This window comes from Megascapheus bottae, chromosome 31 (assembly GCF_031878675.1).
Source record: "Megascapheus bottae isolate mThoBot1 chromosome 31, mThoBot2.hap1, whole genome shotgun sequence".
Lineage (NCBI taxonomy): Eukaryota > Metazoa > Chordata > Mammalia > Rodentia > Geomyidae > Megascapheus > Megascapheus bottae.
In genome coordinates this window covers 2,194,170-2,212,162 of record NC_143539.1, presented here as the reverse complement: position 1 = coordinate 2,212,162, position 17,993 = coordinate 2,194,170, and the positions used below count along the sequence as shown (strand labels likewise).

The 17,993-nt window shown below is 57.3% G+C and overlaps 2 protein-coding genes and 1 long non-coding RNA gene across 5 annotated transcripts; 2 read left to right on the top strand and 1 right to left on the bottom strand.

Annotated features, from left to right (window-relative positions):
- Positions 1-223: 223 nt before the first annotated feature.
- LOC150043504 (uncharacterized) lies at positions 224-3,255 on the top strand. The gene is made up of 2 exons (XR_016533416.1): positions 224-1,231; positions 2,370-3,255. It is a non-coding gene; the product is annotated as an uncharacterized LOC150043504 (long non-coding RNA).
- On the bottom strand, positions 2,440-9,514 carry Napsa (napsin A aspartic peptidase). Of its 3 annotated transcripts, none has more exons than XM_090322559.1 (9): positions 9,274-9,514; positions 6,816-6,957; positions 6,619-6,742; positions 6,384-6,502; positions 5,848-6,047; positions 4,963-5,085; positions 4,730-4,874; positions 3,002-3,100; positions 2,440-2,746 (listed from the first exon to the last, which is right to left on the bottom strand). In XM_090322559.1, exons 1-9 carry the CDS (start codon positions 9,345-9,347, stop codon positions 2,519-2,521), a joined length of 1,254 nt encoding a protein of 417 aa, XP_090178685.1. In that variant the 5' UTR covers positions 9,348-9,514; the 3' UTR covers positions 2,440-2,518. The 3 variants fall into 3 exon arrangements, with proteins under 3 accessions (XP_090178685.1, XP_090178686.1, XP_090178684.1); XM_090322560.1 differs by having other exon boundaries at positions 2,440-2,704; XM_090322558.1 differs by having other exon boundaries at positions 2,440-3,100.
- Positions 9,515-12,215: 2,701 nt separating this feature from the next.
- On the top strand, positions 12,216-17,290 carry Nr1h2 (nuclear receptor subfamily 1 group H member 2). Its single transcript, XM_090322084.1, has 10 exons — positions 12,216-12,438; positions 12,533-12,666; positions 13,435-13,496; positions 13,585-13,740; positions 13,974-14,264; positions 14,385-14,650; positions 14,765-14,944; positions 15,359-15,458; positions 16,519-16,727; positions 16,828-17,290. The coding sequence occupies exons 3-10, from the start codon at positions 13,454-13,456 to the stop codon at positions 16,972-16,974; spliced, it is 1,392 nt and encodes a 463-aa protein (XP_090178210.1). The 5' UTR covers positions 12,216-12,438; positions 12,533-12,666; positions 13,435-13,453; the 3' UTR covers positions 16,975-17,290.
- The last annotated feature ends 703 nt before the right edge of the window (positions 17,291-17,993 follow it).

Sequence of the window (17,993 nt, the reverse complement as noted above, 5' to 3'; positions counted from 1 at the left end):
TCAGGCTGAGCAGGGCCCGCGGCCGCGGCCCGGGCTGCGGTGGGGGCGGCGCCTGTGGGAGCGAAGGGGGCGGGTGAGGGGGCTGCGGGCTCCCTCCCGCCCCGCCCCGCCCCGCCCCACCTGGTCTGCCGCCCCCCTCTGCAGGTGCGGCGGCCGCTTTCCGTGGCTCTGCCCACCCCGTACCCGCTCCGGTTTCTGCGTCTCCCCCCCGTTTTGTCCCGTCTCCTTGGTCCCCCCTCTTTGAGTTTCTGGCTCGGCTCCTTCTCCCTCTGGGTGTCTCAATCTGCCGCTGTCCTTCAGGTCCTGGACCCGCTTCCCTCCCCGCAGCCATGGCTCTACGCGCCTCCCCCAGTCCCTTTCTCCTAGTCTCTGCCCCACTGGAAGCGGTTTGCCTCTGTGTACCCGGGTCTTTCCTCCTCTCTCCAGAGATCTCTGTTCCCCGCTCCGTGGGTCCGTCTGTCTTTTTCTCGTCTCTGTTTCCCTTTTCATAGGTATTTCTGCGCACTCGCTTTCTCCTTTTCTTATTCTTTCCATATCTGTCCTCTCTTGGACTTCTCTCCCCGTGTCCCATGCCTCTAAGCATTTTCCCCCCTGAGGTTCCCCTCTCCTGAGTCTCTGTCCCCCCCATCCTGGCAGGACTGGAGGCTGCGTCACTGCAGAGAGCTGCAGAAGTGAGGTCTATCCTTCAGGCCCAGGAGGTAGCTCCCTCACCGCCCAGATCCTGGGCTCTTCCACTGTCCCCAAAAGTAGACCCAATCCCCAGGCAGCCCCCAAGTCTCTGCTAGGACCCACCAATGCAGAGAAGAGAATTTGACACTTTCTGCCTCTCTCAACCCCAAATTCTGGTGTTCCCCCTCCCCGAAAGAAGTAATGAATCCTGAGGTGAGAACAGGAGGCTGAGTAAGGCTCTAGGGCCAATGGACTGGGGTGGACTGAAGCCGGAAACAAGTAGGGGCTGAGTAAGGACCTAGGTCTTCTTCCCCACCCCCTGCCCCTACTTTCTGCTTTTGACAGCAGCCAAGCCCAGGATCCAGTTACCAAATCAGCATTTTTGGCAGAGGTCAGAAGGTGTGGGAGAAGGTGGGGGCTGGTGTAGAGAGGGAGCTGGAAAGGGGTGAGCCTGGGTGAGACACGGATTGAGGCCTGGAGAGACAAAGAAGCATCAGGCACGGGGTAAAGGATGGTGCTGACGCCTCGCCCTGAGGACTGTGGATACCATCGCCTGGACAGGGTATGTGGCAAGAGGGTTTGCGAGCCTGTATCTTCCATCTATCCATTCAAAAACAAGGAAGTTTGGGGGAGAAGCTGGCGATCAGAATACAGGACACCCAAGCTATACTCAGGTACCCGGGCGTGGGGAGGGGGGAACAGACTCCTTATTTGACAAGACACTGGGAGAAGAGTCCAAATGCCTGCCCACTTCTTCAGCTCCTTCCCTTCCCCAATGCATCCTTCCCCCCGACACTCAGACACTAAATTCCTGAGAGCTCCAAACACCGGCACCCACAGTCCTCTACACTCCTCTCCTTTCCTCCTTTCCCAGTGCCCCGGGAGGGGAGGGGAGGACAAGGGCTAGCCTTCCTCCACCCCATGCCCACCAGTTCTAAGCCAAAAAGGGAGTTTCATTACGAAAATATGGGGACTCTGCCTAAGATGCTTGGTCCTCTCCCTGGGACCACCTCCAATATCTTGGCCCCCAGAGCTCAGAATATAGGGGGATCTTTCAAATGTAGTCTTTGAGTCCCAGCCCCCCCAAACTAGGATTTGGGATGCCTTACCACCCACGGTCCTGAGCCTCAGCTCCCTCCCCCATACTCACTCCAGGTCCAGGCGAGGCAGGGATGGGGGGATTCCAGTCTTGCGATGGGGGGAGGGGTGACCCAGCCTTGGCAGCTCTAGGCTGCAAGAGATTGCGGAGGGGTGAGTGACATCATCGCCGGAGGAAGGGCAGCATCGCTCCCCCCAACCCGGGGGGGGGGTTCAAGCTCCGCCTTGATGGAGGACCCAAGGGTCCTAAAATCCCACGGGGAGAGCAGAGAGAGTCCACAAAAATGGAAACCATTTTCTTAGCACAAGGTTCGGGAATCTTTTACCGCTTCCAGGAAAGTCCCCCCCCCCCCACACACACACTGCCACCTGTCGCTGTTGTCGCGACCTGTCGCCTCCAACGCTTGTTTTGGCTGCACCCGCCCCCGCTGGAACGGGAACATAGTGTGGACTACACTACCCGTGATGCTCCGCGGTGCGGGCACCTTTAACTAGGGGCTGGGAAGGCCAGGGGCTTCATGGGATTAGTAGTAAGAACCCTTCCCCAGCGCGAGCCTTTCAGAATAGAGCGGGGGTGATGCCCTTCCCCCTCTCTTCTTCAGCTCTCGGATCTGGATACTAATTTTTCTCTCCAAGAAACACGAGCTTACAAGATGCAATCCAGGAGGTTCGTTCAATGAAAATAGTAGCTATTTACTGAGCAGCTGCAACCCGGCGCGCATGCGCTTAGCCTGGGCGCTCGCCGGAGAAACTACGCGTGCGCATTCCCGCCTCCGCGCTGCGCCAGGCGAGGCCGCGCCAGCCGAGGCCGCGCGCGCGCCAGGCCCACGCGGGCTGCCGCCTTCGCGTCCCCGCGGTCGAAGACGGCCAGGTAGGTCCCCAGGAAGACGTCGCCGAGGATCCAGAAGGGACCTGCAGGCGGAGGCACGTCCAAGGCCTGGAAGCCAGACAAGCAGAGGCGGAAGCCACCCTGAGAAATCTGCAAGGTGATGAGACAAGGCTGCTCAGCGACGCTGGTGCCACAGCGGAGAGGCTTCCAGGCCGGGCGTGGTGGATCCCGCCCGGAGCCCCGCACCGGAGGCGTGGAGAGGTGGAAACCAGCCCGGGCTCTGGAACAGGACCTGCCTCCTCTCCCTCCGCCCCAAAAGTGTCTGCTCCCCAGCGCTAGCCCGGCCTTGGGGAGGTTCCCTCCCAGCTGCAGCCTCCAAGCCCGGGCGTCAAGGAAGCCACCTACCTGGATGACATAGTCCTGGGCCGTGAGGTTAAACCAGGTGCTACCAAGGAGGAAGGAGACTGGGGGGAGCTTTGGGACCCTGGAGCAGTGAATGAGGTACTAGGGGAGAAGAGGAAGCCGTGAAGGAGGGAGGTTCCTGCTCTGTTCCAGCTCCTCTGGGGCTCCTCAAAGCCCTAGGGGAATATCTGAGACTTTTCTCTTAAGCAGCTCTCATTTAGTCTTCAGTAATAAATTCAAACCCTGCTTGCCATCTATTGAAACCACATTCTTTTCCTAAGGAACTTTTAACAAAAATGTTTATTTTGGGGGCTGGGACTTGGCCTGGTGGTAGAGTGCTTGCCTGGAATGCACAAAGACCGGGGTTCTATACCTCGGTACCACATACATAGAAAAATCCGGAAGTGGTGCTGCTGTAGCTCAAGTGGTAGAGTACTAGCCTTGAACAAAAAGCTCAGGCACACTGCCCAGGCCCTGAATTCAAGCCCCAGGACTTCTGGCTTTTTCTGTGTATGTGGTACTGAGGAATTGAACCCAGGCCTTCATGCAAACTGGGCAAGCATTCAACCACAAAATCACACTCCCAGCCCTTACTATTAGTGTGTATGTGTGTGTGAGTGCCAGCCTGGGGTTGAACTCAAGTCCTTGTGCTTTTTTCCAAGCAGCCTAGTTGCTCACACCTGTAATCCTAGCTACTGAGGAGGCTCAGGATCAAGGTTCAAAGCCAGCCTGGGCATAAAAGGACCTGAGACTCTTATCTCCAATTAACCTCTAGAAAACGGGAAGTGGGGCTTGGGCCCAGGGGTAGGTAGCCTTGGGCTGAAGAGCTCAGAGACAGTGCCCAGGCCAAGTTCAAGCCCCACGACTGACCAAAAGAAAAAAAAAAAAGAAAACAACAAAAGCACAAGGATTTTGTTTTTGTTTTTGTCAGTCCTGGGGCTTGAACTCTGGGCCTGGGTGCTGTCCCTGAGCTCTTCAGCTCAAGGCTACTGCCCTACCCCTTGAGCCACAGTGCCACTTCTGGTTTTCTGGTGGTTAATTGGAGATAAGAGTCTCTTGGACTTTAGTGCCTGGGCTGGCTTTGAACCTCCATCCTCAGATCTCAGCCTCCTGAGTAGCTAGGATGACAGGCGTGAGTCACTGCGCCTAGCTAACTTTGTGCTCCTGCTTAGCTGTTTTGCTCAAGTCTGGAGCTCTACCATATCTTCTCTTCTGGCTCTTAGCTGGTTCATTGAAGAAGCCCTCCCTGGGCTGGCTTCAGATCATGAACCTCAGATCTCAGCCTCCTAAATAACTAGAATTACTGGAACCTGCATTTTTTTCCCCCAGTACTAGGGTTTGAACTCAGGGCCTGAGCACTGTCCCTGAAATTTCTCATAGCTAGCAGTCTACCATTGGAGCCACAGCACCATTTCCAGCTTTTTTGTGTATGTCTGTGGTACTGAGGAATCAGACTCAGGGCTTTGTGCATGCTAGGCAAGCACTCTACCATTAGGCCACTCTTCCAGCCGCTGGCACCTGCATTCTTAACCAACCCTCTCCCATGAGCTCTCCTGAGTCACTCAGCACCAATCCTTGTTTCCCATTGCTTTCTTCAAGCCCCAACACTCACAGATCCTCCTCCCATCAGACACCCACCAGCTATTTGCTGTCTATCCTCAAACCCCTACATCCTATCCCGAGTCTGCCATCAACTTCTCGCAGCCCATGCCCACCACAGCTGCTCCTAACCTGCCCTGCCAAGAGAGGAAATCCCCCAATGGCTGCATGCAGCGCGTAGATCTCCTCACTGGGTCCCGTGATGAGGGACGTTCCTGTGTCCAGGATGGCAGCACAGCCCTGGGCACACAAAGTCAGCCCTGTGCCCACTTTCAGACTGTGAGGAAGAGGGGCACGCGTGGGTTAGAGGCAGGGTCCCAGAACTCCAGCTTCCCAGCTCCACAGTAATAGGCAGAGGTGCTCACCGCTGCATGCGGATCTGCCAGTAGGTGGGGCTTGTGATAGGCATGAAGATGAGGGGTGGAATGTAGTGATCAGGGTCTGAGCCCCCCAGGACCAGCTCTCCTCCATCTGCCCCTTCGGGGTCCCTGAAAGGACAGGATACTTCGGATGGTGCCAGCATTTCTCTGGTCCATCCCAAGAGGGCCCAGGGATTGGACGTCATGCCTACTGGTTTTTCTGGGCCTTAGGTGGGTAGTGGGGTAGTTCTGGGCCCAGATGAACCTGGAAGGAAGAATGGAAGGAAGAGAAATCGATCTCCCCACTTCCTCATCCTTTTCTTCTTTGTGCTGGACCTAGGGCTTGAATCCAGGGTCTGGGCGCTGTCTCTTAGCTTTTGCACTGAAGGCTGCCGTTCTGCCACTTGAGCCACAGCAGCACTTCCAGCTTCTTCTGAGTAGCTTATTGTAGATAAGAGTCTCTTGGCTGGAAGGGGGCTGTGGCTCAAGGGCTAGGGCGGTAGCCTTGATCTGAAGAGCTCAGAGACAGTGCCCAGGCCCAGAGTACAAGTCCCATGACCGACAAAAAAAAGAAAAGAAAATGAAAAAGTCTCTTGATTTTCCTGCCTGGGCTCACTTCAGAGATGATTCTCGGATTCCTGAATAGCTAGGATTACAGGTGTGAGCCACCTGAGCCCCGCTCAAGGTTTCTAAGGGGAGGACTGGACCGCATGTTTTCCTGTCTGACTTTGAATGGTGGCAGCTTCGTTGTCAGGCAGCCCTCGGGACCTCCTAAGGAGATCAGGGGTATTTGTCTTGGGTAAGTGGATTCTGGACTGGATGTGGACAGGTTTCCTGACTGGAGGTGAGACCCCCTGTAGGGGGTCCCGTGAGGGAGCCCCTCCCCAGTACCTGTGGAGGTAAAAGGAGAAGACCGGCCTTTTCAGCAGCCCTTGCTCCACCAGAGCGTCCAGCGGGGGTTGAACGCCTCCCACCGCCAGACTGGGGAAACCGAGGCCCAGTATCCCATCAAAGTGGCCGAAAGTGAAGATGATGCTGGGTTGCCACAGAGCCTCTCCGAAAGTCACCGATGCGCCTGCGATCCCCCCAATCTAGGGGAGGACAAGAGGGGGACCCGCAATGACTGCTGGGAGAACGATACCCACATTTTCCTGAGAAGCCCCGAAATAAATCGAGAAAGACAGGTCTGGACGTGGAGGCAACCAAGCCTCACCGCCGAGGAAAATTCCGGGCCGCGGGCGAAGCCCCGCCCCCACCACGGAAGCCCGCCTTCTTGTTGGCCCCGCCCCGGAAGCTCCACCCACGCCAGCGGTGCCCACTCGGCTGGCTCCGCCCACCGTCCTGAATCCCCGCCCCTTTGCCGGAAGCCCCGCCCCCTGTGCTTCCGACCCAGGAGGTCGCCCTGGGTCGGAGCTGCAGGCACGCACGGTCAGCTTGTCCTCGCTCAGGATCCCGTCCAGCCTGCCCGTCCCGTACTGAATGGCAAACTTGGTCCCATTGGGCCGGAAGGAGCTGGAGGCTCTGGCATCAAATCGGCGATGGAACCCTAAATCAGATCCGGTGGGTGTCGCGGGGACTGGAGGCTCCCCAGGCCTCCAGCCCTCCGACCGCGCCTGGCCAGCCCCCCACCGTGCCCCCGTCGGCCTCGCGCCCCCGGCTCACAGCAGGGCAGACTGAGGAAGGAGCAGGTCCTGGACGGGACCCAGAGGTTGGAGGAGCCGGTGTCGAAGACCACAGAGAAGTTTTGTGGGGGCGTCCCCAGCCCGATCTCCCCGAAGTACTGGGCCTGTGGCACAAGGGGATGCGGAGTGAAGGGCAAGTTTGGCCCGGGATGGGGAGGCTGCGGGGCTGTGGCTCACGTTCATGTAGTTGGAGAGAGGCACAAAGGTGGGCTTGTCACCAGGGTTCCGGCCCCCCAGCCCCAGGGCCGCTGCTGCCCCGCCCCAGGCTCTCGGTGGGCTCAGAGTTCTGGGTCCAGGGGGGACTCGGCGAAGAGGGACCCTGGAAGGAAAGAGCAAGCTGAGGGTGAGGACCAGCGTTCCGAAGAGGGCCCCCAGCAGGATGAGATGGCAGGGCAGACATCTGTGCCCTGCCCTTCCCCGCGGCTGCCCTAGCCAGGAAGGCCGCTGAACCACCTTCCATTTTATGCCGAAGGCAGCAAACCCCAGGATTTCGAGGAGCAACCCCCCATACCAAATCCCTCCCCCTAAGCCATTCCCAAGAAACCTGCGTGCTTCCCAGCCCAGTCCTGGCAATAGCTCCAGGTTGCAGAACCTTCTAAGCTCTGCCCCTCATGGTGGAGCTCCTTTCCCCCCACCCCACCCCGAGAAGCAGTAAGATTGTCAAGGGGCTGTTCCCCACTTGACACCCGGAGACACAGCATAAAGATTCTGAAGTCATAGGATCTCTGGGAGCCAGGAAAATGCGTTGATAACTCAGAGAGGAAGGAAGCTTTTACAAGAGAAAAATGACAACGAGTGAAACATGAAGGTTTTGAGCATCTCTACACCCTACACACATACACACCTACCTATAAATAAAACACACACACACAAAACTAAGACATAATTACAAGTTTATATGTCAAAGTGTCAGTATTCCTAATAAGTAGTCTTCAAACACGAACAAGATAAGTTCATGAAGATTATATAATATATATTCATATTATGTCTGTGAAAAAAAAATCTGGTGTGGCTCAGGTGGTAGAATAATGAATACAAAAGCTAAGGGACAGGGTTAGAAATGTGGCTTAGTATTAGAGTGCTTTCCTTGCATGCACAAAGCCCTGGGCTTGCTTCCTCAGTACCACATTCGCAGAAAAAGCCCAAAGTGATGCTGTGGCTCAAGTGGTAGAGTGCTAGACTTGAGCAAAAGAAACTCAGGGACGATGCCCAGGCCCTGAGTTCAAGACCCAGAACAATAAATAAAACCACCTGAGCCTGAAGCTGAGTCTGGGTACACACCCAGTCTTCTTGTGAAGACTCAGGCGGCTCCACATTGGTGATAAACTAGGATAAGGGTCCCCTCAGGAGCAGGCAGGCCACAAGGGAATGCAAATGAAGGGGCAGGCTGGCCAAGACTCTTGAGCTGAGTGTTTGCCAACTCTGGTCCAGAGAGAGCTGTGCAAACTCAGACCTCTAAGCTTCCTGGTGGGCAGGGGTGGAACGGGGCCAGCTCAGGTGGCTGACAGGTGCTCTGGGTCCTGGGAGAACATTCTGAGACTCGCTGTTCTTTGAAATGTTGTGGAAATGGCCGCAGTGGGTTGGGTTCAAAAGGCAGATTAGCAAACGGCTTGTGCCAGGAGATTTTTATTCCTGCCCTGTGGATTCGATTGGTGCCCTTCCCTACTCTGGGTTACAAGTTTACCAGTAAGGTCCGCTCCCCCCTTCCATTCAAGAGCTGGAAAATGAGGAAGAGGAGGGGAGAGACTGGGAGGGCAAAGCCACAGTAGTGGTTATTGGGATTGAACCCAGCATGGTAGGCAGTTGCTTTACCAGCTGATCCATGTCCCTAGTTCTTTTGACTGTCTTCTTCTTGTTGTTGTTGGGCTTGAACTCAGGGCCTGAGGACTGACCCTGAGCTTTTCTGCTCAAGGTTAGTACAAGTTTGAGCCACAGCTCTATTTCCGGCTTTCTGGTGGTTAATTGGAGGTAAGAGTCCCACAAACTTCCTGCCCTGGCTGGTTTCAAACTGTGATCCTCATATCTTAGCCTCCTGAGTAGCTGGGATTTCAAGCAGGAGCTATGGTGAGAGCTGTTTACTGTCATTTTAAAGAATAGGATCTGGGGTGTTGGCCGGCAAAAGCGTTGGCAGTTAAGATGGGATTTAGGTAACGTTTGCTCTGAGCTTGCCTCCTCTCCAAAATTTACCCTGCCAACCCCCAGAGTAGATAGGATGGCAAATGTGAGCCACTGTGACCACTTAACTTCCTTAAAAAAAAAATGACAGGCTCTTTTTCTTTTTCCCCCAGTCCTGGGGCTTGAACTCAGGCCATGGGCACTGTCTTTAAGCTTTCTCGAGGCTAGTGCTCTACCACTTGAGCCACAGCACCACTTTCAGCTTTTCCTGTGTATGTGGTGCCAACAAATCAAACCCAGGGCTTCGTGCATGCTAGGTAAGCACTCTATCACTAGGCCAAACTCCCAACCCTTGAGACAGGTTCTTGCTTCCTTTGCCCTAGCTAGGCTTGAACTCAAGATCTTGCCAGTTCAAAGTTGTCTATAATCCAGTGGCCAGGATTACAGGTAGGTGCCATCATGCCCAGACCTCTGTGGGAAAGCTTGGCCTTAGCTATTTTGGAGGGAGGGGGGACCATACCGGATCATCGAGGCCTGTGTGGGATCCAAGTTCAGTAGCAGCAGCAGCAGTGGCGGCAGCACCGATGCTGACATCTCTGGGGGTCTGAGAGTGACTTCTGCTTAATGGCTTCCCTTCTTTACCCCTCGATGAGGCTCTGTTCTCTTTGCACCTCACCAGTGGGTTTCAGAGGTGACTGGAACCTCTGAGAGAATGGTGTTTGCAGATTTGTGCTTAGGACTTTTAATGGATAGCCAGGATCCATAAGCCCATTTCCTGGCTGGTCACTTCACTTTCCTCTTAATTTAGGGGCAGGGGTGGGACCTCCTCAAACAACCTCCCCCCCTTCTTTGAGCCTCTACTGAAGGAGCCTCTCCCAATTTTACTTTGAAGTTTCACTTCAGTTTTCTGAGACTCATTAACCACAAGTGTTTTCTTGGGCCTTTTCAAAGGGAGAGGTTGGCCAGGTGAGGTGGTACCAGACTGCCATGTGAACTACTTGGGAGGCAGAGCAAGGGGGGGGGGGATCACTGTTTGAGGCCAGGCTGGGGAAAAGTCACCAAGAGAACCCATCTAGAAAACAAAGATCAGAAAAACAAACAAACCAAACCCAACCTACCCAGAAAGCAAAAGGATCATGCAGGTGGCTTAGGGGTAGATTCTTTCCCTAGCAAGTTGGGAGGACTTGAGTTCAACCACAAGACCAAAAGAAAGAAAGAAAAAGAGGAAGGAAAGCAGGCAGGCAGGCTGGGGTTTGTGAAAATATGGAGGGGAAAGGAAATACTACTGTAGACACCTGGCCTCACATGCTGGCCTGTCTGCCTGTCTCAGGGTCCTGAGATTTCCTGTTGTTGCTTGATGGTTTTGCTTTCTGTGTTTTCTGTTGTTTTTAGACAAGGTCTTGCTATGAAGCCCAGCCAGGTCTTGACGTGTGTGTGTGTGTGTGTGTGTGTGTGTGTGAGCTCGGCTGGCTCGTGGAGTCTCACAGGCTTTTCTGCCCAGGCTGGCTTTGAACTGGGACCCTCAGATCTCAGCCTCCGGCGTAGCTAGGATGACAGTTGTGAGCCACGGTGCCTGGCTTCCAGTGTCTTTTTGTTACAGTTGTCTTCTGTCACATATAGATATAGATAGACACATCATAGTAAAAGCACAAATCCTTTTTCCCCTGTGAGTTTAAAGCAGTTTAAATTTAGAAAACCCAAACAACACTTTTTTTTTTCTTTCCCAAAGCATATATCGTAGTCAAAGCCCTTCTGTCCAGCGTGATCAGGGGTGGATCTAAAGGGTTCTGGGCTTTGTCAGCCCTCCTCCCTCTCCTCAGCTATGCCTAAAGACATTCGGGAGCCCCGCAGAGCCCCCGGGACTCGGGATCGCCCCCCCATCCGTCACTCGGTGCCCGCCCCACAGCCCGAACCCTGAATGGGCCCCGCAGGTGAATCCTGCGCGCACCGCCCGAGATGGACGCCAGGGGGCGGCGTGGGCCGGGCACCGCCGGGGCGATCGCGCAGCCGGGTGCGGGGAGCACGCAGCGCCCCACGTGCTGCTTCCCGGCTTCCGCCGGGTCCTGGTCTGCGGGTGCGTTCAGACCCGACGGGTCTCCACGGCAATGCATCTGAGTGGCTCCAGGAGCCTCAGCGCGCGTTAGATCGAAAAAACAGTAACAAAATTAATAAAAAAAGGTTTTCCCTTTAATTTTTCCGGCTGACATCAGAACTCAAGCTCCGTACCTGACATTCCGTGGTTGGCGCTCTACCCACTCAGCCAAGCCTCCCTAACCCCTACGTGTACTTTTCATTAAAACGGAGAGGGAGCCTTTTTTTTTCCTGTTGGTTGGTCGTGGGGCTTGAACTCTGGGCCTGGGCGCTGTCCCTGGGCTCTTCGCTCAAGGCCACCGCCCTACCCCTGAGCCACAGCGCCACGCTGGTTTTCTGGGGGTGAATAGGCGGTAAGAGGCTCAGGACTTCCGTGCCCGGGCTGGCTTTGAACCGCGATCCGCAGAGCCCAGGCTCCTGAGTAGCCCGGATGACAGGCGTGAGCCACCACGCCTGGCTGGCGAGCGGGGCTCCTGTCCACAGGTCACCTGCATCCCAGGGGCGCCGCCCCTACCCACCCCACCCCCGCCGGGATCTGAACTCGGGTCTTGAACTCCTGACCACGCTCCACACAGACCCCTTTTGAAGACGTTATTCTTGCCGCATTCCCATTGGCGGGAGCGCAGTCACGTGACCAGGCCTAGCCGCACCGTCCTCTGGGAAATGTAGTCTATTGGCGCATCCAAGGACTCGGCATGGTTTTTGGTGATCGCTCAGCTTGGTGGCGCACACCTGCAATCCTAGCACTCAGGAAAACGGAAGCTGGAGGATCAAGAGTTCCAGGCCAGCCTGGGCTACCGGGCTCATAAAGTTGTGCTCACTTTTGGGAAAAAATAAAACGCACGCATGCGGTGACTACGTGGTGGTGCATTTGTCTAATCTGAGAGGGATCCGGTAGGTCCAGTTTAACCAACCGACCAATAAAGAGCATGCGCATACACAAACACCTGGGGGGCTTGGGACAAATTTTCGTCTATCTGCGCCAATATTCTGACAGCACGCTCAAGGCTCCAGATTCAATCCCTGGGGCAGAAAAAAAAATCGTGCCTCATATTTGCAATTTAACAAGGTTGAAACCTCAAAGCAACATGCGAAGGCAGAAAACGACCCCACGCGGAAATCAGCTTCCAAAAGCCGGGAGGAGAGCGGCCAGTGCCCAGGCTTTTCTGGAGTAAATCCTTGGCCGCGAGCCCAGGGGAGCCCCGGGACGGCCGACGAGGACGGGACCTCCGCCGCTCCACGGCTCACACCCGGCCACAAACCCCGCCGACGCCGCGCCGCCCCAGCGCGGCCCGCCGGCCCCACTTCCGGCGGCCCCACGACTTCCGGGAGGGCCGGCCAGCGCCGCGGCGGGCCGGACGTCCGTCACGCCGCACGGCCCGCCCCTTCCGGAACTGACGCTCGGCGGGGTTGCCGGAAGAAGTGGCGAAGTTACTTTTCCTTCTTTTTTTTTTTTTCTCTTTTGCCCGGCTGAGGTTCGAACCCAGGACTTGGCGCACTCTAGGCAAGCCCTCTGCCTGCGAGCCACACCCCAAGTCCCCCGAAGTGACTTGTGGCGGGACGTACGGAGGAGAAGCCGAGCCCCGGGACCGAGGCAAGTGCACCGACGGGGAGGGACCGGGAGGGCCGGGCGGGCCCGCCGCGCCCCCGCGCTCAGCCTTCCTCTCCTCCCTCCCTCCCGCCTGTAGCTCCCGTCTCCCCTGGCTATTTCCGGGGCATCAGGAGCAGGAGACCCCGCGAAAGACCGCCCGCGAGACCCCGGCGCGCAGCCATGAGCCCCGCCTCCCGCTGGTGTTCGGAGAGGGGCGGCACCTGGAGCGAGGTGGGGGCGGGGCCTGGGGAGGGGAGGGGCCTGAGGAGGGGGCGGGGCCTGAGGAGGGGAGGGGGGGCCTGCAAGGAAGGAGATGTCAGAATTTGGATTGAGGGGTGCAAGTGCTGGGCAGGCCTGTAGTGGGAGGGCTGAGGCGGATCCTGGGAGGAATGGGCTGGATCTGGGGAGAAAATGGGAGGAGCACACGGAAGGAGGAGAGATCAGAAAGGTGGAGGGGCTGCTTCAGTAGATGGGAGACTAGGCAGGGAGAGTGGGAAACTTGGTGCGGGGGAGGGCTGGGCGATGGCATGATTAAAAGAATAGGGCTACTACTTGGCGAAGGTGGGCAGATGGGGCTTGAGGGGCAGGGCCTGGGGTAGGACAGCTGACCTGGAGCAGAAGAGGGAGGGCATGGTTGAAATGGTTTGGAGCGGGTCCCTGTTGGCCCGGGAGTGGGGTAAGTTGAAGAAAAGGGAAGGGAGTTTGGCTTAGTGGTAGAGTGCTTGCCTAGCATGCATGAAGACCCAGGTTCCATTCATAGGTATCACATACATAGAAAAAAAGCTGGAAATGGTGCTGTGGCTCAAGTGGTAGAGCTCTAGCCTTGAGAAAACCCAAGGACAGTGCTCAGGACCTGAGTTCAAGCCCCAGGACTGGCAAGAAAAAAAAAAGTTGAAGAAAAATGTTTAGAAGCATTAAAGAACAGTTCAGGTCCCTGTCAGGACCTGCACGAGCCTGACCTGGCACCCACTAGTGTCTCGATCTCACTGAATTCTGCAGACTGCTCCGTGACCCTACCATGTCCTCCCCCACCACGAGCTCCCTGGACACGCCCCTGCCTGGTGAGCTACCCTTTCCCCCAGCTGGCCCGCAGCACCTCCCAGTGACAAGATCAACTCAGTGTTGTCTCCTGTTTCCTCTTTGTCACAGGAAATGGCCCCCCTCAGCCCAGCACCTCCTCCTCTTCACCTGCTATAAAGCAGGAGGGTACTGAGCCATGGCCAGAGGGTCCAGACCCTGATGTCCCAGGCACTGATGGGGCTGGCTCTGCCTGCAGTGTGGGTGACACAGAGCCCAAGGACAGGGGTATGAGAACCAGTGTGGGGCTCCAGAAAGGGCTCTGGGAAGGGAGATGGAGGGGCTGTATTTTGGCTTTCCTTCATTTCTCCTTGATGCTGACTGGTTTGATTCATTCTCTGGGGTCTCCTAATCGGCACGGCCATCTCCCTTCTCCTACCCTCTGTCTTCTGCCTCTTGCCTTGGGCGCTGTCCTTGGTGTCTCTGCGGCCCTGTCTCAGGGCTTTGTGCACCTATTGCAGTCATCATAGAGCCAGAGGAGGAGCCCGAGCGCAAGCGGAAGAAGGGCCCAGCCCCGAAGATGCTGGGCCATGAGCTGTGCCGTGTGTGTGGGGACAAGGCCTCCGGCTTCCACTACAGTGTACTCAGTTGCGAAGGTTGTAAGGGCTTCTTCCGACGTAGTGTGGTCCACGGCGGAGCTGGACGCTACGCCTGCCGGGGCAGCGGCACCTGCCAGATGGACGCCTTCATGCGGCGCAAGTGCCAGTTGTGCCGACTGCGCAAGTGCAAGGAGGCTGGGATGCGGGAGCAGTGTGAGTGACCTGTGGAAAGTCTGTGTCTGGTTTGGGGCGGGGGCTTGATCAGCAGGGTTGGCGAGTGACTGAAGCAGGGACACAGATGACCCAGATCACTGCGACCACCGTCCCCCACAGGCGTCCTCTCTGAAGAACAGATACGGAAGAAGAAGATCCAGAAACAGCAGCAGCAACAGCAGCCGCCACCAGTGGAGCCATCAGGCAGCAGCTGCCCAACCTCTGGGCCTGGGGCCTCGCCTGGCGGGTCGGAGGCGGGTAGCCAGGGCTCTGGGGAAGGCGAGGGCATCCAGTTAACAGCCGCACAGGAACTAATGATCCAGCAGTTGGTGGCTGCCCAGCTGCAGTGCAACAAACGCTCCTTCTCGGATCAGCCCAAAGTCACGGTACTGTCCTTGCCACAGCCTCCAGGGGTGCTGCCTTGACTCTTGAGAGGGCGCTCTGTTCCAGGGGGTGGGAGGGGCGAGTCCCCGGAGTCACCCGGGTCTCCCGTGTCTCAGCCCTGGCCCCTAGGTGCGGACCCTCAGTCCCGAGACGCCCGCCAACAGCGCTTTGCCCACTTCACGGAGCTGGCCATCATCTCAGTCCAGGAAATTGTAGACTTCGCCAAGCAGGTGCCCGGCTTCCTGCAGCTGGGCCGTGAGGACCAGATCGCTCTCCTGAAGGCATCTACCATCGAGGTAACCGCTGGGCTGCCCTCCCCCAAATGGACAAGGCACTACAGAGGTGGCTTGGGGCAGAGCCTGGCTCCCCCAAGGGAGCTCAGACCTTCCCCTGTGGGTACAGCATGCCACAGGGAACAAGCAGATCCTGACAGGACAGGATGAGCCTCCTGTAAGCCAGAGAAAGAAGGGGAAAAGAGGCTGAGGCAGAGAATAATTGGGCTGGAAGTGAGAGAGAATGTGCCCAGAGGCTTTTGAGAGGCGGTGACACTTGAGCTCAGTCTCAGAGTGTCAGCTGTGCTCATAGCGTTGTTCTAAGTGCCAGAATATGACAGTGGGCTAAACAGAACCACCTGGGAGGGGGAGAGGGCGGGGGATGGTGCCGAGCTGAGGGAAGCCTGGCCACTAAGGGGCCGCCCTGGCCCTCTTCAGATCATGCTGCTGGAGACGGCCCGGCGCTATAACCACGAGACCGAGTGCATCACCTTCCTGAAGGACTTCACCTACAGCAAGGACGACTTCCACCGCGCAGGTCCGTGGCTGCCGGGGCCTCTGCGTTGCAGCCCGTGGCCTGCTTGCTGCACAAGGGCTGTACCAGCAAGGGAGCTCTGCCACACTAGAGCCTCTGGGGGGAATTAGTGGCACCCCCACTCTGTCTCTGGGAGGCAGGCTGTCCGATGCCCCACTGGGAAGCTGTGTCCCTGCCTCGGCACAGGGCCATCCAGGCGGAGAGCAGTGCAGTTGGCCCCGGGAGTGGGTGGCATGGCTCAGCGTGTGGTGTGTTCACAGGCCTCCTACTCATCCTTGGGGGGTTTCTTTCTTTTCTTTTTTCTTTTTGTTCCTTTTTTTTTTTTTTTTCGCCAATCCTGGGGCTTGCACTCAGGGCTGGGCACTGTCCCTGAGCTTCTTTTGCTCAAGGCTAGCACTCTACCACTTGAGCCACAGCACCACTTCTGGCCTTTTCTGTGTGTGTGGTACTGAGGAAATGAACCCAGGGCTTTGTGCATACTAGGCAGGTACTCTGCCACTAAGCCACCTCCCCAGCCAGCCTTGGGGATTTCTCATTAAGAAAAAGCCCTCCTCACCCTCACCCCTCCCAGGTGTGAAATGTGACTTGATGAGTTAGCCCCAGGATCCCCTCCCCCAGGCACCTCCCCAGAATCTCCCCGGTCTCATCTGGGATTTACTGATGTTTCACATCTGTCCTCCAAAGCCCTGCAGACTGCCTTAGCAGTCTCTACCCCAGGGCCAGCCACACAGTAGGGGCTTAATTCTTTTTGATGGATGAGTGAGCTGGTCTCAGAAGTGAGCCTGGGCTTTGCCTTCAGAGCAGTGGGGTCTGCCAGGGCCAGGCATATTCTGGCCTAGGCTCTGCCTATGCTCTTCCTTCCAGATGGGGCAGGAGCCAGGAGGGTGGGTGGGGAATGTGACACACACCCCCTAGCCCTCATTCCATCCCATCGGCAGGGTTGTGGCTTGCTTGTTGCATGCCACAGGTGACAGGAGAGACAGGATTCCTGTCATCTCAGCGGGGATGGCCCTCCGGAGGCTGCAGGGGGAGGGCCAGGCTGAGCACAGCCTCTCTCCCACAGGCCTGCAGGTGGAGTTCATCAACCCCATATTCGAGTTCTCTCGGGCCATGCGTCGCCTGGGCCTGGACGATGCTGAGTACGCTCTGCTTATCGCCATCAACATCTTCTCAGCCGACCGGCCCAACGTGCAGGAGCCGCGCCGTGTGGAGGAGCTCCAACAGCCCTACGTGGAGGCGCTGCTGTCCTACACACGCATCAAGCGGCCACAGGTGGGGCCCCTGGTGAGCAGACCCAGGGTGGGGCCGTGCTGGGCCAGGGGGGGCCATCCTGCAGCCTGGCCAGCAGCTGCCTCCATCCTCCCGCCCGCAGGACCAGCTCCGCTTCCCACGCATGCTGATGAAGCTCGTGAGCCTGCGCACGCTCAGCTCTGTCCACTCCGAGCAAGTCTTTGCCCTGCGGCTACAGGACAAGAAGCTACCGCCTCTGCTCTCTGAGATCTGGGACGTCCATGAGTAAGGGGCCGGCCACCCCGGCCCCCACCTCACCTGCCTGCCCTCCTCTCTCCTGGGGTGGAAGGGCCCCAGCCGGGCCTCAGCCTTCAGTATGCATCCCACATTGGGTCCCAACCCTCCAAGTCTTCCAGGAGGGGTGATGGGTCACAGGTCCCGACCTCTGACCTTTCCTAGCTGCCCTCCCCGCCAGCTTACACCTCAAGCCCACCATACAGTGCACCTTGAGCAGAGGGAGGGAGGCTCCTGGCACTCCAAAGCCCAGGAGACAACAGCCCCCTTCACTCTGTTCCTTTTATTTAATAAAAACTAAAAACAAGCGTACACAATGGCCCTGGTGGGCCTGGGTGACGAGAGTCCCATCTGATTGCGGTGGCCAGTGGCTCCTGGGCTCTAGACTCGTGGTGACAGACTCCCCAGTGCAGGTGATGGGCACTGGCTTCGCAGGTGCCCAGATGGGTGCCTGGCAGGGTGAATCAGAACCACTCCAGAGGGATAAATAGGATCTAGGATGAGGGGCCCTGAGGCCTCTTTGGGGTCTGGTTGTGCATTTATTTGGGGATCAGAGGAGACATTGATGCAGCAGGAAGGGGTGGAGTGTAGAGTTCAACAAGGTTTGGCCACTGGAGACCTGGGTGACAGCACACAGCACCCCCAGGTGGCCAGCAGGCAGGGGGAGGGGACTCTGATGGGGGCAGCTCCTGGAGTGAGGGAAGGGGACGCTTCAAGGAGGATGCCCCGGGCCGGCTGGCTTCCAAGCCGAGGGACTGCAGGCCTGGGTGATGAGTCTGCAGTGGCGCCCCTGGGCTGGTTGGAGAAGCATGAGGGAGAGGCTGGACTCCAGAAGACACGTTAGTCACAAAGGACCACCTTATTCCGAGTGTGCCCTGGCCACAGGCGCCCCGCCCCACAGGTTGGTTCACATCGGGGAAACAGGCTGAGGACCTCGGGCAGGCCGCATGCAGAGCAGGGCGTGCCCGAGTATTCCCGGGAGCGGCTTGGACCGGAGCGGAGGAGAGCGCGCAG

Coding starts and splice junctions, on each gene's coding strand:
- Napsa (XM_090322558.1), bottom strand. CDS start 9,347: ATGTCAGCATCGGTGCTGCCGCCACTGCTGCTGCTGCTACTGAACTTG. Junction 6,743..6,815: donor CTCTCTCCAACTACATGAAC/GTGAGCCACAGC, acceptor CTTGTGCCACAG/GCCCAGTACTTCGGGGAGAT. Junction 6,503..6,618: donor CTTCCTCAGTCTGCCCTGCT/GTGAGCCGGGGG, acceptor GATCTGATTTAG/GGTTCCATCGCCGATTTGAT.
- Nr1h2 (XM_090322084.1), top strand. CDS start 13,454: ATGTCCTCCCCCACCACGAGCTCCCTGGACACGCCCCTGCCTG. Junction 13,497..13,584: donor CCTGGACACGCCCCTGCCTG/GTGAGCTACCCT, acceptor TCTTTGTCACAG/GAAATGGCCCCCCTCAGCCC. Junction 14,265..14,384: donor GGCTGGGATGCGGGAGCAGT/GTGAGTGACCTG, acceptor CGTCCCCCACAG/GCGTCCTCTCTGAAGAACAG.